Source organism: Trichoderma breve, chromosome 5 (genome assembly GCF_028502605.1).
Source record: "Trichoderma breve strain T069 chromosome 5, whole genome shotgun sequence".
NCBI lineage: Eukaryota > Fungi > Ascomycota > Sordariomycetes > Hypocreales > Hypocreaceae > Trichoderma > Trichoderma breve.
In genome coordinates this window covers 24638-41142 of record NC_079236.1, presented here as the reverse complement: position 1 = coordinate 41142, position 16505 = coordinate 24638, and the positions used below count along the sequence as shown (strand labels likewise).

Here is a 16505-nt window from a genome sequence, read left to right as displayed (position 1 = left end):
ATTTATCTCATGAAACTAGTCGTGGACTATACATAATTATTTCACCTTCTATGTTTTATTGCTTGACCTGTTAACCAATATTTTACCACAGTTCAATACATCAATACATATCATTCACAGTCACATAGTTGGCAGATTGAGTATCGCTATAACAAAACTTCAGTTTCTCTGAATATTAATACGATAGCAAACTTCAGTGAGAGGGAATAAACCAACTTAATTCCGACTAGCATTTTGGTCTTCTTTCATTACGGATGACCAGATTTATCAGGCTTTGTACCCAGAAACCTACCAAAGACAATCTCCAATTACTAGATGAGTCTGGTGCACAAGCCGTGGACTTCAAGATCTTGGAGAAGACACTCATCGAACTATAACAACGCTCCCACTATCATCACAAGTGTCCCTATCTCACCAACCTCGGCCCTCCATTCTTCCCACTCCAGAGAACTCAGCTTACTCAGTCTCACACACTCGTCAGCCAACTGTAACTTCGTCAATACTCCAGTTTGAGAGAGCCCGTGTATTTTCCGCTCCTTGTTGCAGAGTACAAACTCTGTTCGCCATTCCTCTATGTTATCTGCATTCCACAAGCTTGCATTGTTTGCGAGAGGTACAAGAACAAAACCGCAAGTCGGATAGGAAGAAGCCTCCGTGGATATCTCAATTAAGATATTAAGAATCTGGAAGATAAGCACCGTCCTGCCCGGTTGATTAGTATGAATCGAGCAATGACAATTGTTCACAACCATACTCACCGTCTCCTTGATTCGTTGTAGACCCAATCCATCCAGGTTACGCTGGGATCGTCGGGAAGCTTCATCTTGCGGATTCCACCAGCCAATGATGCTAGCGCGTTAAATACATGCTTCCGTGGTTGTCAGAGCAGAGCGCATATTATAATGTGGGAAGGGTTGGTTTGCGGCTAGCTTACATTCACTGTGGTCAGAAGGGCGGCTTCGAAGCCGTCATTGCCCAATGGCTGTTCTTGGAGTCGCAGCAAACAGTAGACGAGTAGAGATTGAAAAGCAGCCAGGAGCTCCCATTTGTCGAATGCCGCATGCTACCAACAGTTGATCACGGATTCAAATGACAAGAACAAGACCAGCACATACCTTGGAAAATATATTCTCTTGTTCGAGCTTAATCAGCCTCCATACAAGATTTTTGGTTGAATCGGTTCGACTCTTGAATAGCTGCACTAGACCCATGCATGTAAGTAGAGACTAGTCATTAATAAAATGTCAGTAAAAAGGGCTACCATCCAGAGAAATGCCTTAGGAAGCTAAGAGCGGATTATGATAGTTCGATTTTCGGTCTTGAGCTGTCTGATGACAGATGACAAGTGTTTGCGTACTTGCTGGTGAGGAGATGGATTAACTGACCTGTTGCGGCGGTCCTACCCCAGTCTCAGCCCAATTTGATTGCAAAGGGCTAATAAACGGAGGTAGCGCTGTTTTTTGGAGCATCATAAAAGGATACGACCGCAATATCCGCATTGCCAATGACACCAGGGGACCTTGATTCGGCCGAGTAAAGATCCGATGTTCAAACAGCGAAGGGCCAGATAAGTTTCCCAGTGCTAGGGGGGATATACTGTTTTCCAACAGAATGTGCTCTTCATTGAATGGATAAAGTAGAGAATGAGTACTCTGGTGATCAAGTGGAATCTCAAGCCCAAACATATCGAAGTCTCTGAGGATAGTATTCCAATTGTCTTCCGTTGACCATCCAAGGGAGGCTGCAGAGTTAAGAGAGGCTTGTGGAAATGTTATATCTTCCAAGTTTATGGATTGACTAGATGCTCGGGAGAGGGCCACAGATGTTGTACTCTCATGAACTTCTGCCTTATTTTTCTTTCTGCTGGAGTTAGATGCGCTAGGGGTTGAACCCACGCTGCCTCCATGAGGCTCTCCTGTTCGCCGTGCCACCGCAGCAACATCACATTCCATGCTCCGCTCATGGCAGCGAACACAGGTTTCTGAAACAGAATCATTAGGCACGATGCAACGAGTCTTTGCCCGAACACATGCACCGCAAGATCGCTTCCGAGAAATGTTCGTGTCAGGAAGTTTGGAGCGACAGTAGTAGTAGTGCCGCTTGCGTGAGGATTCTAGCAGATAGACACCGATTTGTGTCAGAAATAAGGATACTGCCACTGGATTCTCTTCTGGGGGCTTTCAGACATTGTCATACCTTTAGCAAATGATCTCTTGCATAGCGGACAATGGCGGCTTGCTTCGCAGGTGCTGGAAGGTATGCGCTTTTGCTCTTTATGCATTTTGATAGTTACAACCAGATGTTACAGTTCATAGTCGGGAGAAGAACTTTGTCGAGCTAATGTCTTCTGCGTGAATTCCAGGGCGTGAGTTACCCCATTGTCTTCTAAAGTCCATTTCACGGAGTTCCGTGCAATAATTGGCTTATTAATGATCCTACATTTGTCAGGCGCGGCAGGATTAATAGTACAGTAGTGCTATTAGTCTCCTTAATTTCAGTGCTAGTGAGATCTACAGCCCTGGGTAGCACCATATTGTATGTGGAGCATAGACATGTTCAGAGAATTGCGATACCATGCGGAGCTTGGCGACCGGACTCTAACCTCTCCTTGCCGAGTGATGTCAACCACTACATGTCAGATGGGCCATTAAATCATCTTTTTAAGCCGAATTACAGCTATTCGCATTGTTTCAAAGGTTGCCATCCTTTAAGCCGCCTGTCTAGAACCCATTCATCTAGGTTGATGTATATCTTTCCAATACCTACCTCGTGCTTTTCGCGGCGATTCTATTGAAGTTATAGCTCTTTCTACGCAGACATCTTCCGTCCAACCATGGACCTGGACAAGAAAAGCGACTAGCTATTCGAAGGCCATCAAGCCGAGATTTTTGCAACGGCCAATGGCTTTTTGTTTTCCAGCTCTGAAGCCTTGAACGTATCCCGCGCTACATAAGTACGCCTAAGCTACAATCACGGCCACCGATGTACAGCAAGGGATGAGAGTATTCGGAACGGACAGTCCAAGGAGCCGGACGGTAGGTGGAGATGCGCGTATTAGGCCTATCACTCTATGAGAAGGAGCTACCTCATTCTCATACATGCCTAGCTGTGAAGAAAGTTGCATTGCTGATGGGTAGTTGGTAATATGGTCAAATCTGTGAGTCACGATATCAATATACAGGAAATTTGTTATTTGGCGACCATGCCGGCACTACTAATTCATCACATAGACAGGCGAGCGAGGCGAAAGAACTTTTGGATCCGGCGCAAAAGCAAAATCTATTGCAAGTTAACCTCCGCCAAGTTAACCTCCGCCGCCTTACTGTACATCCACTGTATAATAGCGCTATGGCTTGCGCATACCATGGCGAGCCTTAACACTCCTGATTACATAGTTCCAGTCACTCCGCCGCTGACCGAAATCCACTGTGCGGTAAGCCAGCGGCTCTTCTCTGAGACTAGCAGTAACGCAGCATCGGCCATATCATTGACCGTCCCAATTCGTGACCCAGCTCGCGTCTGTGCCAGCATCCCGGTCTGTAATTCAGATGCAGATCCGTCGGGTGCAACCAAAAACTCTTTCGACATGTCTGTCATCATTGGTCCCGGCGCAAGAGTATTGACGGTAATTCCATGGCTACGGCCAAGCTAGTACTTGCTGTGAGAAGGTTTGCCCTGTGAGAATAGGAGTCTGGGTAAGGGAGCTCACCTGACCAGCCCAGGATGCTGTAAGGCTATCCTGCGCAGCCTTTGCCGCGGCATAGACTGCGCTGATTTCAAGGCCAAGTTTTGAGACGATGGAGCCAACGTTGATAATACGCCCTCCTCTGGGCATTTTCCCTATTCCTATAACAGCTTGTGTCAGGTAAATGGTGGCAAAGACATTGATCCCGAATTCGGCTTCTAGTAATTCCGGCGTCGCCTCTGTGAGATTCGTTGGGCTTCCGTAGCCAGCATTATTCACTGGATCACATCAAATTGTTAGCCACTTTCGAGTCTTATTTACAAGATGTAAGGCTGATTCAAGTACGTACCGAGAATGTCAATGTGGTCGGCGTTAAGCCCTTCCAGAGCCTCTTGGACAATCTTCGTCGAAGCGCTAGCTTTTTCCAGCGCTCCTTGTACAACAGTTGTTTTAGTTCCAAATTCCCGACTAATGTCGGCTGCTACTTTCTCGGCCCTCGCTTTAGAGCTCTCTGAGACATAGTGGATTGCAACAGCTGCACCGTTTCGGGCAAACACTCTGGCGATGGCAGCCCCGATGCCAGTTTCTCTGCCGGATCCAGTGATCAAGGCAGTCTTGCCTACAAGCGAGAGAGTTTCCGCAGTCATGTTCTTGTCAAGCTCAGATAAATAATGCCAACGCTGAGTGCATGAAATGAGCTTGGAGACGTTTTAACTTGATCTTTATAGTTTCGTAAACAGGTGTCAACACTAAACTTTTGCATGGTTATTATGTAGAATACATGCTTATAAATTGTCAATACTATTCACGGCTTTCCGTGAACATTGGGGTTTGCTTGTTCACACCCCACATGGCGATTGCAGTCTTCCCTCGTTATTTGAACTCCACTAAGTTGGGTGCTGAAAACATTGAGCCCTCACAAACATTCATACCAACTGCACATCATGGCGTTTAACGGGTTTCACGAATAAGTAGTTTATTTGCTATGATGCTATTTCGCGCGTCCAGCTTACTCTTTTAATGAAGAGGATGTTTCCCATAGCTTTTTTAGATACCTCGTCAAGGGCACCAAAAAGTAGCCGATAATTACCCTTCATAGATACCCTGGAGGAAATTTTCAAACCAGTTTCATGCAGTCCTACTTGGTTTATACGGATGTCCTTGAATTTTGTATTAAATTCACATGTTGATAACATTTCAATACATTCTTCTCCTTCAATTTGGTCTACACCTACTTCGAGTTGCGTCATCAGGAACTCGTTATGTCGACTAATAGCCGTTCAGACTTAGCAAGCTGAATTTAGTGGATACCGTTCTTGCAAGCATTTTGCAGAACCAGCTCTTCAAAAGACGGGGCAGCATTCAATGCAATGGTCATCTTGAACGACGATTGTGCTGTTTAACTTTAATACGCTATTAGCTGAATAAGATAATAGAGTTGCTGACTACAAGGTACTCAGCATACGAATACACCCCTTCTCGCCTGCAAGGGACTGGCTTCTATATCCCATGAAACACCGCAAAGTACGTCTTGCAAAATGCAGAAGTTCTAAGTTGCGTTATTCCTCTCCACGTTTGCAGCCTTCACTGTGTAGAATCATCTTGTTTACATCAGACGGGCCGCGTATTAATGGGGCGAAGTTGTTTCTACTATGACCGTAATACCCTCATTGACCTCTGCTTACTCAAAGACACTTGTATTTCCCAAAGAATTACGGCGATTCTGCTAGATTTCTCCAGGATTCCGAGATGACCGCCTATATCGGCAGATCTGTATTGCTACTACCAGGGGGCATACTCAGGGGATTTTGGATACATTAATCGGCAAATAGGAAATAAAGCTAGCGCTGCACTAGCATGGCAGAGTGGTAATTGGCCGAGTCAGAGACACTACTCTGATGCATCCATACCTACATTAGCCATAGTTAGAGCTTCTGCAGCTCCACCTCAGAGCATTTGGGCAGAGCCATGTGTTTCTCTTTCTAGATTTCAGAATCCAGTCACGAGATTACTGCGATTGTCACCAGGACAGTCATATAACCGTATGACCAAAGTAAACCAGAAGAGCGATTATTGGATGGTAGATAGCCATGCAGGCGAAGAAAGCATCATAATTAATTCAGTTCAGAAACGGCCGTTCGCACATGAGATCCTAACACTGCGACCATTGACTTCGCAAAGCTGTACTGCAACAAAGTATTACTAAATATGGCGTATAATGTGTACATTTAGCTAATCGACAAAAGAAACCTCGGAATTTTGATCACTTACTAAATATCAGCACTTCTGGATGATGTTGGATTGGATCTTGAGCTAATATTGTGATCATGTAAAGCAGTGCCAGGGTACCTACTAAAGCGTTACTGTGGCTGATCTGAGGATAAAACCTTATCGCCACATTTACATAAGAGAGTCCAGTCTTTTGCTCGGACCTCGGAAATATACACGGGCATAGCTCTGTAGGGCTGTAACTTGCGTCATTCTCACAAGCTTACATCTCTTCAAGCTGTCCTATAACCATTGCTGACTATGAGCATGTCATCATTGCTGACGGTAAGAGAAAAATCACCAACGCTGAACTTTGTTGTAAACAAGCTTTCGTGATGACACTGTGATGTCTGACGTGGATACCGTTAACAGACTCTAATTGGGGTCAGACGCTGATGTGGTCTATTTTCGAGCTGACACGGCTACGAGTTACACATCAGTTGATGAGAATTTACGCAGCAGTAGCCATATTTTCAAGGATGTATATCAGAGACAGATATCTCCCCCCCGTGCTCCTGGTGAATCATCTCCTTCTCCTTACATCTTGAGTAATTTCTTCCACAGTCGAGCCTCTTAAATCATTGATATAATGTGTGGCATTCTCGCTAGCATCTCGGTCGAGCGCTTCCCGCGTCGCAATGGTCACCATAATACCAATAACAATCATAATACAGTGATAAACGGGGATTTCAAAGGCGCTCGAAACCATGATGTCGTCGTAAATGGGGAGCTTGAAGATCAAAAAAGGCAACGAGCCCTTTTGACTACGCAACTAGAGGATGGCTTGACGGAAATATCCCATAGGGGACCTGATAACTCCCATGTATGGACTACAGAAGATGCTAGAGTTGGTATGCTATGACCATTTCTCCTCACAACAAGATTCCGTTTCTAAGTAACACTTAAACACAGGCCTCGGTCATGCGCGCCTGTCGATCAACGATCTGTCGATCGATGCTGACCAGCCCATCCATAGCGACGACGGAACAATACACGCAGTGGTCAACGGGGAAGTGTACGATTTTGACAGGCTCCGTCAAGTTCTGACCGAACAACACGGGTACCACTTCAAGAGCCACAGCGACAGCGAGGTACTGGTTGCCCTGTACAAGGTCTACGGAGCTCCCGACTTCATCGAGCACGTCCGAGGCGAATTCGCCTTCATCTTGTACGATGAGCGCAGGGACCTTGTCATTGCCGGGAGAGATCGTTTCGGCATCAAGCCACTCCACTGGACATTTGTACGCGATGAGTCAGGGGAGAAACGCTTACTGGTGGCATCCGAGGCAAAAGCATTCCTGCCATTGGGTTGGCAGCCAGAATGGGACGTTGGGGCCATTGTCGATGGCGGGTACATGAACGGCGAGAGGACCGTCTTTAAAGATGTCCACAAAGTCCTGCCCGGCTGCTGGTTAGAGATGCACAGTGATGGGACCATACACCATCACAGATATTGGGACATGGAGTATAACGAAAAGGTAAGGGCAGCAGCAATGGTACATACAAAGTAAGAGAAACACTCTTATCTGACACTTTCTCGCAGGACAAGGTTGAAACCCGCCAACTTGACGACATCATTTCAGGCGTCCGGGAGCGACTCACCGAGGCCGTTCGGCTCCGATTGCGGGCTGACGTGCCTGTCGGGATCTACTTGTCCGGAGGCATCGACTCTTCCGCCGTGGCGGGAATAGTGGCACACCTCGTCCGGGAAGACGGTGTGTTGGCGGGCACGGAGGATGCAAGCAAGCATATCCGGTGCTTCACGATACAGTTCCCTAGCGGGTCCGGGTTTGACGAGTCTGGTGCGTGCAAACTGCCTTGCTTCACACAGCCCCCTAATCTAACGCGTCTGTAGATATTGCCGATCGAACGGCCGAGTGGCTTGGCGTCGACCTCGCTAAAAAGGACATGAACGAAGGCACCTTGGCGGAGTACTTTACTGATTCCATTTTCCACACTGAACTTCCTTGCCACGATCTGGCAGGTGTTGGAAAGTATGGCCTGTCGATGGAAGCCCGAGACAACGGGTTCAAGGTCGTCTTGTCTGGTGAAGGATCTGACGAGATCTTTGCCGGATACCCCTTCTTCATGCGCGACATTTTGAATGAGCCGGATCTCTCAATGCCAACGTCCCCATTGGCCAAAGATCAGAAAACGAGACTCGATCTGTTGAAGATGACCGACGATGTCCTCGAAAAGGTGATGAAGTGGTCCGGCCTATGGTTGCACCGCCCAGACCAAGACCCCTCCGCCGACGACGTCCAGGGCGTAGCGCCAACGCTCTACTTTCAACCATCTCTGGCCACTTGGGCGCCCTGGGTGTCTCGTCGCTGGCCAGACATGAATTGCCGCGCTACGGTTGTCGCTTCACACGACCCCAAGGTACGCGCCAAGATGGCCAACCGCTGGCATTCGCTGCACACGGCCGAGTATGTGTGGACAAAGTCAGTGCTGCCCAACTTTATACTCAGCACGCTAGGTGACCGGGCCGAGATGGCCCACTCGATTGAGGCCCGGACACCATTCCTCGACCACCACCTCGTCGAGTACGTAAACCGGCTGCCGCCTTCTCTCAAGTACGCATACACGCCCGAGACGGAAGACTTTGGCGAGCAGGGACCGTACTGGACAGATGGAACTGCACCGCAGAAGCTGCTCACGGAGAAGTGGATCCTACGCGAAGCGGCAAAGCCATTCATTACGGAAGAGCTGTACAAGCGGAAGAAACATCCCTACTCGGCCCCGTTTAAGTGGCCCAAGGAAGGGCCCATTTACCAGATGCTGCAGAAGCTGTTGACGAAGGAGGCTGTGGATAGCCTGGGTTTCTTGAACTACGAAGTAGTTGAGCAGGGGTTCAACAAGGGATTTGGTGAGGAGGCGGAGGCCCGCGCGTTCCGGAACCTGTTGGTGTACGCCAGCCTGGTGACGATAGGCCAGAGATTTGACGTGAAGAAGGCGGAGTCAAGAGATTGGGCACTGGTGACGGGGCGTGTCTAAAGAGGCATTCGCTATCTTGCGCCACGACTTGTTAGCCGCTATCCAACATTTAGACAAGCTAGATAGGTCAAAGATGCTTTGTAACGATATTATGCTGAATGCCTCCTCCGCTGGTGTTACACTCACGTTGAGTTGTGCCTGAACTATACATAGAGGTTGTTACTTATCCTATGTCCTTAATTGAAAAATGATTATATCGCTAAGCTGCTGTCGTAAACTACTTCATCATGAGGCCCATATTAGCTGTAGATTCTGTAGCGCACCAGTAGTATTATTGCTGTCAATGAGAAGAGTGTAGTGGTCCTCCTGATAACATCCGACCCCAGAGTATGAGCATTGAGATTATATATATCCCTGTAAGTTTAGTCGTCGCCTTGGAAACTCTACATGCCCATGTACTGTACTGAACTCAGGGTTGCTTTAATCTGCATAATGGCCAGACAAGTAAGGAACCCTATCTTACTCAATACTCTGAGTAGATGCAATCTCATTAGATACTCGCAGCCTTGGTCTCGATTTGTGCTTTGGCGGTCAGTACTTTAATATCCTTTAGATCAGCTCCAATTGCCGCAGCAATAGTGGAAGCAAGTTCCTGGAAGCCGGCAGCATTAGAACACTCGTTATGCCACTTGACCCTGGCCAATATTTCATCAGTCAATATTTCATCACCACCATCACTCAGTGATGAATTCTTAATCATGCTGATAAAACTTGAAAGCTCTTCCGGGATCTTGATTTGTTACAATAGACATCGACTTCCCATACACATTCGTGGTAGCGCAGTGGCTATCCATCTGAAAGCTAATACCAACATCGATGTTTAAGTTGCCCAAATCTTCTTGGAAGCACACATCTAACTCCTCAGGCTCGACCTGCTGGCTTAGAGTGATGCCTTCATAAGATCGAGGACAACACGGTCCTCGTGTAGCTCAACCGCACGTCCAATGACTATGAGTAAGGCAGCATCTGCGGGCCCTTGGTTTCAGTCATCACCACAAGGCCAATTCTTTTCGATCTGTGGCTTATCCTGTATATGTTATGGATCAAAGTAAGGTGGAAAAAAAAAGTCACTTCTTCAAATAATAGCTCAAGAGACATCTACCACTCTTCCATTGGCGAAACTATGTGTATATATAAATATAAATAAAGCAGCTCCTGAGATATTTAGCATCTACAATGCACTTATGACGGCGTTGTATGCAGCCTTTGGTTGGTAGTTTGCATCAAAAAGAAGAGGATTCGAAGAGGCTCTCCAGCTATCGACATCACGAACACCCCAACTTGTAATACCCACACAATTCGACACTGCAAGACATCCCTGAACGACCGCGAGGTAATCAGAGGAGGGAGCATTAATAATGTCAAGCTCAGTAATAGCGACCTCCGGAGCTGCAGCACTCAGTGCCTTAAGAGCAGCTGCATTCTTAGGCCCTCCGCCAGCGCTAAGATGCCCCTGGCTGCCGATTCCGTCAATGGGAATGCCTTGAGAGCGCCATTTCTGGACATATGAGATCATGCCTCTGGTCTTGGCATAATTTGGGTCGTCAAGGTTGTAGTCGTTGATGTATAGCTTTGCGGTAGGGTCCTAGGATCATTGTCAAAACCCTGTTATCTTTATAGTCAGATGGAAGAAGGCGCTTACAGCATTCTTTGCTGCCTGAAAAGCGATGCGAACAAAGTCCTCACCGAGGACATTGTAGAAGACTGACTGGCGCAGGGTTCCATCTTCATTGAAAATCTCATTAACAACGTCCTATTGCAGAAAGACTTTTAGTTAGCATTATTACAGTAATCAGGCAAGTTATTGCGCCAAGTTCTTACCCAAGCGTAAAGCTTTCCCTTATAACGGCCGGCAACATTGCTAATGTGATTCTGTAAGACTGATGTCAAAGTAGCCTTATCGTTGATACTCGACACCCATGATGGTAGTTGTGAGTGCCATAGGAGGTTATGCCCGCGAATCAACAGGCCATGTTGCTGGGCGTAATTGACCAGGTAGTCTGCAGCGGCAAAGTTGAATTGGCCGCGCTGAGGTTCAGTGGCATCCCATTTCATGCTGTTTTCAGGAGTTACTTGACCAAACTGTCCTGGCACGAATGTCGACATGCCACTTTTGGACAGAGAACTTTGATCAGTGGCAGTTCCCCAGTACTTCTTTCCATGAGCCTTGAGCTTAGAGTTCAGAGAAGTTGACTGTCTGTCTTCGATAGGAGAGGCGACACCAGTGGCAATAGTAAATGCCAGGGAAAGGAGTGTTGTGTACAACATTATAGCTGAATCAAATGTCTCACAGAAGGTTCAAGTATAAAGAGAAACAAATTCTAATCCAAAGGATAGCTGATCGTGAATATATGTTTTAAAATGAAGATAAGACTAGTTTATATATATCATAGCAGAATACATAAACCCACCTCTGTATTCCTAAATCTTCAATCCAACGCTCGGAAAAAATTTGTGACTCTGAGAATTTATGTAATGTATCCGCTGGATTTATCCAATAACAACCGCCCCCGTAGCATTGTGTTTATATGAAGAGTAACATCAGAGCTAATGACCTGCCAAGGTGGCGGTTATTTGTTTGGTAAATCTCTTTTCTTTTCGCCTTCCACTAAATGAAAAGTGATTTGTGAGCCCTTCAAGGAAGAAAATATACAATGTATATTTGTTACTACAATCAATACGATTTACAAGGTATAGCATACTTTCGAGCCTGGTTGTTATCTCCACAAAGCAGGTACACCCCAATGTACAAAAGCCAATGCAGCTAGTAGCAATGCCAAAGATTATTAAATGCCCGATAAATAGAAAAGAAATTAGGCATAATATGCATAATTGTTAAAGAGAGAGAAATAGGCTAAAAGTGCGCGGCTTCCGAGACATTACAACCCTATGCGCACTCTCCCAGCTGGGACGGATTAGGGTCTCAATAACGCCCCAGCGCAGGTCAAGTAAGACGGGCCGTTTGGTAGTTTGTTTTATGCGGCCTAATGAGAAAGGAACTCCTTCCATCCACTGGTCTAGTTGACATCTTCATCTCGATATCCAAAGTCCTTCATTGTCGCTACATCTGTAATTATTGGAGAATATTATTTCCTGTATTAGCCATTAGCCGGGGAAAGGGGATGGTTGAACTAATGCTACCTTGAGCATACAATTCGCCCTATCCCAACCCCTGTTGGTCACAATCACGCTTGACATTTATCTCATTAAGCCTCAGCGGTGCCTGTTAGTACTATTCTGTCAGTGCCAAGCCCAAGAGGCCAAATGAGGAGAAGACTACACAAATGCCGGTCATTATTGCGAGTACCGGCAGGGACATAAGATTTCACTTAGGTAGTTGTTCAAAAAAATGATAAGAAACAAATGACGTTCATTAGTACATAAAAGAAAACTAGTGTAAATTCTTCGTTATTGATGGAGAACAAGTAATACCCTTTACACAAAACAAGAAATAAACAGCAATAAAAATGTTTCATCTTGGTTATAAAATATTCTAATAGGCTTAATTAGAGTAAGACGTCTTTTTTTTTTATGTATGCAACATTAACAAATCTGGCTCCGAGCTGCATTGGGAAAAAATGCAAGTATATTTTCATATACTAGCACCCGGGCAAATATATGGGTTGTTTAGTTTATCATTGTATATCATATTACACTTGTTAATAGCAAGACTGCTGTTTCAGAAGGGTAAATTTTGAGGAAAGCTTAGTTGACTTACTGGGTATTTGAATTACCTTCTTGGTTGTTAGCATTGCAAAACTGATATAGTTGGGGTTTTGGGAACTGCCGAAGGCTAAATTGGGTGGGAAAATGGTAAAATCCAGTTGCTATATTTTCTCACTACCGAATATCTTTTAGGGAGGTTTCTGGTGCCTTGATTATTCCCTTAACCCTTGAACAATGTGGGCGAGTTAATCCCCAATCCGCCTTGTAATAATACTAAATAAATGCAAGACGTAAAGCTTACCTTTCAGGCTAAATAGCAAGTGTTACTACCATACTCTGTTTCAGTGTTTTAACTCCGCAGTTTGATGAAAGACATGTAAGTTGTAAGCCAGGTGAAGGCCTTGTGTTGACTATGATTGCTTCTGTGATTATGAACGGTGGAACATGGAGACGTCTGCTTCACTTGTCCCAGCGCCACAACTTTACATTAGCACTCACATCACAAGTCCAGTCGCGGTTGAATATCGCGTTTCTCTTTCCGACATCTTCTGTCCTGATCACTGCACAATCCTGTCCCTCCGTCCACATCTTTGGTGCATGAGGTGTCAGCAGCTCTCCAGGCTATGGCCCTCTGTCCCCTTTCGTAAATCGGCTAAAGGCGACTAATTCTGACACTACTTCCGAGGCAATTCCATATCCAGCTTGCGGCGGAGCAAGTTCCGACGGAGTTTCATATGGCAACTCGGCAAAACAGGGAATTACTGCCATAGCGATGGCTGTTAATACTTTCCATAACAACTGTCATTGCGTTTGGTATTGATGGGCTCCTCGCAGGTACGCCAGCTCTCACCTTGAAGAAGCTTTCTCTTCTTTTTATCGTTGGATGACTCATACTTCCTCAAAAGGCTGCAGAGAAAACGACTTATTGACAACTCCGTATGTCGAGGACCTGCGCCAACGTGGAAATCACTCACGCTCGCAAGCGCAGCACAAACGGTGAAAGCAACTATCTTCATTGGAAGCCCTCCATTTCAGTTCGAGCTTCCTGATGAGATTGGGACTTGTGGGCTCGGAGGCGTATGTGTACACCCAAAACATGACTGTTTATGAGACTCGTTGACTTTCCAAGAGTGATCCGGTCTGGCTGCCGCCACATGTCTATGCTGTATCAAATTTGCTAATCCCATTTACCAGCATAATGCCTACAGGCCTAGTGAGGCCTCCGTATTGACTGCAGAGTATCTCTGACCGATTTATCTCTGCGGATCTCGTGGGCTATGTATACATATATAAGAGGCCTTGCCCCCAATTTTATGATAGATAACCAATACCTTTCATCAATACAATATTACACCCAACCTACACATCTCAACACTGTGGGAGTAGCGAACATCTGACGTAGTAAAAGGGGGCCAGCGCCATAAATTGACTGGTTTTAAATAAGTGTCTTTGAAACCAAGTACTTCCGCTTTAAACACGGCTAGCCTCCCATTTTAGACACTCGTCAATGCCAGTGAGGAACATTTCTTCCCACTGGCGATACTCAAAACCAAGGAGCTTTTGAGCCAAGGAGGTGTCCAGTGGCGCTTCCGTCTGTGTCGGCGGGACAGCATCCTTTCCCGGCATGCGTGGCGCAAGTTCAGGCCGCTTTTTGCGTACCATGTCAGCTACCTCAGGCCATTTATGGACGCCCTCAGATAAAATAAAACGCTTTTGCTGCTTGTTAGGAAGTGGGTCTGCGCTTAGAGCCAAAATATGGGCTTTCGCAACATCGCGAACATCAACCGTATGACCCACGAATATAGGTGGGTATGTATTGGGGCCTTCGGGGCCACCGTTGAGGAGCATGTAGATGAATTGGTTGGTGCTTAATCCGGGGATGTTGCTCGGCCTTGGGAAATTATTGGCGAAAGGGCCATAGATACCACTCGGGATCACTAAGAGCATTAGCTTCTCAATATCAGTGTGCGAGTATGGGGGTAGTAGCATACCTGAGGTAAAATCTACCTGAGGGTTAGCTTCAGCGAATTCCCACATCTTACGCTCAGCAAGTACTTTGGCGCCGAGATACGCCATAACAGGACCAGCAGGATTATCGTCCTTCATATAGACATCCTCTTGTTTGATCATATTCCAGTCTATCCTTTATAAGCCCCCGCTTTAACGTGTTGCTTTGTGTTGCTTTGAATAGATAATTAGGAAGGCGAAACATAGTTTTTCGAGACTTACCACTTGGTCCAACCAACTCAGCACCAAAAGCTGATTTGCCATTATCTCCGAATAGATTCATAAATGTCCCCGTATATATAAACTTTTTAATTTCCGCTTTCAGGGACTGCTCGATAAGATGAACAGTGCCATCATAAGCACCCTTCCAGACCACTAAAGATGGTGTAGTCGGGTCGGCAAAGCTTGGTGCGGCGCAGTGAATAACAGCCTCGACTCCTAATATCACGTCTTTAGCACAACCAGGGTTATCGTATATATTCAAGAGCGTCAACTCACCCTTCAAAGCATCGGTGAAGTCGCCGTCTGCTAGGTCCTTCACCTCGACAACCTCTAGGCCCGACGCATTAGGATTCATGGCGTGAATAACCGAAGCCTTACCTGGACGAGCCACACTATACGAAGAGTCAGTTCGCTAGGAAATGGATGTCTGAGCAGAGAGGCTAATGTACGGACGCTCGAACGGGAAAGCCAGCATCAAGGGCATGCTGAATGATGTGCGACCCCACGAAGCCGGTACCACCGGTAATCTATCAAAACAGTTAGATACTTGTGTTGGTGTTGGCAGGCGAGGCAAACAAGAATACCAGAATGAGTCCCTTCATCTTAATGTGTACTCAGCAATGGTATGTGGAGGTAGCTAAATGTGGTGAGCTATTCTAAAGGCAGCTCGATTTCACTTTTTAAAGTGAATGGCTACCTCTTCTTCAGTTCAGCTGTCCTTCTCATAGCCGGCTTAAATAGTTTGGATCGAGAGCTTTCTAGGAGAGTTTTATATAAAATATCAGATTATCAATCAGTAGAGATTAAATATTAATTAATAAAGTTATAAGGAAGCTTGGTAAGCCGTTGTGCGTTTGTTACAACACCTACCATTGATTTTGTGATACTACAAGCAATTTGAAGGATTGGCCAACTAAACAGGGAAAACGAGCTATGTACCAGGATCAAGACGTTAACCGGAAGCCTATTCCACACTAGAAGCTATTTCCGCACTGACAGCCTTTTCCGCACTAGTGCATGAGTTAGCTCGTATTACCATGGTACCTGTCCCTACCGCTTGTTGGGGGAATTCTATACTGATTATGAGTGAATGTTTTGAGTTTTGAGACTTTTTCTGATTCGGAAATAGATCCCCCAGGCATTGCAGAATTAGTGAGTAATCATCTCGATATACCTGCGGGCCTCGTGCCATCGTCAGGACTGTGTGGAACGAGATGCTACACATCGAATCTGTGTCACTAACTACCTAGGCAGCATCAGTTAGATGGTTTGTCTAGTTGCCATATTTCTGTCTGGCTGCAACGATCTCGTGGAAATAGTACACAAAGCTTCAAATCTAATCCTCTCTGTATCTTCCGTACTTTTCGCATAAAAAGGAATAAACCCTGCGTCTCCGAATGTAGCGTAGATGTTTGTTTCTCAAAGTCTGCCATAAATGCAGCTTCGAACTTATAGGTTTAAAGACGACCCCAATTTTGAACAAATCTCTAGGTTCCTAATAGAGAATACAGACATTTGGAATCATCCTGTTACTCGGAGACTTTTTTTCAAGTTCAATATGAATCTTAGTAAGCTGACAACGAGGGACAATATTCTCTCTGCGAGTTTACATTATTAAAGAAACACTCCAGCCTATGCTGAGAATATTGTGCTCTTTCAG

The 16505-nt window shown here is 45.8% G+C and overlaps 5 protein-coding genes across 5 annotated transcripts; 1 reads left to right on the top strand and 4 right to left on the bottom strand.

Annotated features, from left to right (window-relative positions):
* Positions 1–311: 311 nt before the first annotated feature.
* On the bottom strand, positions 312–1211 carry T069G_07716 (uncharacterized protein; the record flags this gene model as incomplete). The annotated part of the gene is made up of 5 exons (XM_056174926.1): positions 312–371; positions 420–702; positions 759–868; positions 935–1063; positions 1116–1211. The coding sequence occupies 5 exons, from the start codon at positions 1209–1211 to the stop codon at positions 312–314; spliced, it is 678 nt and encodes a 225-aa protein (XP_056025875.1).
* A 2176-nt stretch (positions 1212–3387) lies between these two features.
* T069G_07715 (enoyl-(Acyl carrier protein) reductase domain-containing protein) lies at positions 3388–4332 on the bottom strand (the record flags this gene model as incomplete). Its single annotated transcript, XM_056174925.1, has 3 exons — positions 3388–3648; positions 3710–3963; positions 4035–4332. The coding sequence occupies 3 exons, from the start codon at positions 4330–4332 to the stop codon at positions 3388–3390; spliced, it is 813 nt and encodes a 270-aa protein (XP_056025874.1).
* Positions 4333–6542: 2210 nt separating this feature from the next.
* T069G_07714 (asparagine synthase domain-containing protein) lies at positions 6543–8950 on the top strand (the record flags this gene model as incomplete). Its single annotated transcript, XM_056174924.1, has 5 exons — positions 6543–6804; positions 6866–7431; positions 7497–7755; positions 7809–8382; positions 8425–8950. The coding sequence occupies 5 exons, from the start codon at positions 6543–6545 to the stop codon at positions 8948–8950; spliced, it is 2187 nt and encodes a 728-aa protein (XP_056025873.1).
* A 1171-nt stretch (positions 8951–10121) lies between these two features.
* T069G_07713 (glycosyl hydrolase family 10 domain-containing protein) lies at positions 10122–11218 on the bottom strand (the record flags this gene model as incomplete). The annotated part of the gene is made up of 3 exons (XM_056174923.1): positions 10122–10535; positions 10593–10703; positions 10772–11218. 3 exons carry the CDS (start codon positions 11216–11218, stop codon positions 10122–10124), a joined length of 972 nt encoding a protein of 323 aa, XP_056025872.1.
* A 2868-nt stretch (positions 11219–14086) lies between these two features.
* Positions 14087–15447, bottom strand: T069G_07712 (NAD dependent epimerase/dehydratase family domain-containing protein; the record flags this gene model as incomplete). The annotated part of the gene is made up of 6 exons (XM_056174922.1): positions 14087–14553; positions 14608–14754; positions 14846–15061; positions 15122–15237; positions 15299–15372; positions 15430–15447. 6 exons carry the CDS (start codon positions 15445–15447, stop codon positions 14087–14089), a joined length of 1038 nt encoding a protein of 345 aa, XP_056025871.1.
* Between the last annotated feature and the right edge of the window lie 1058 nt (positions 15448–16505).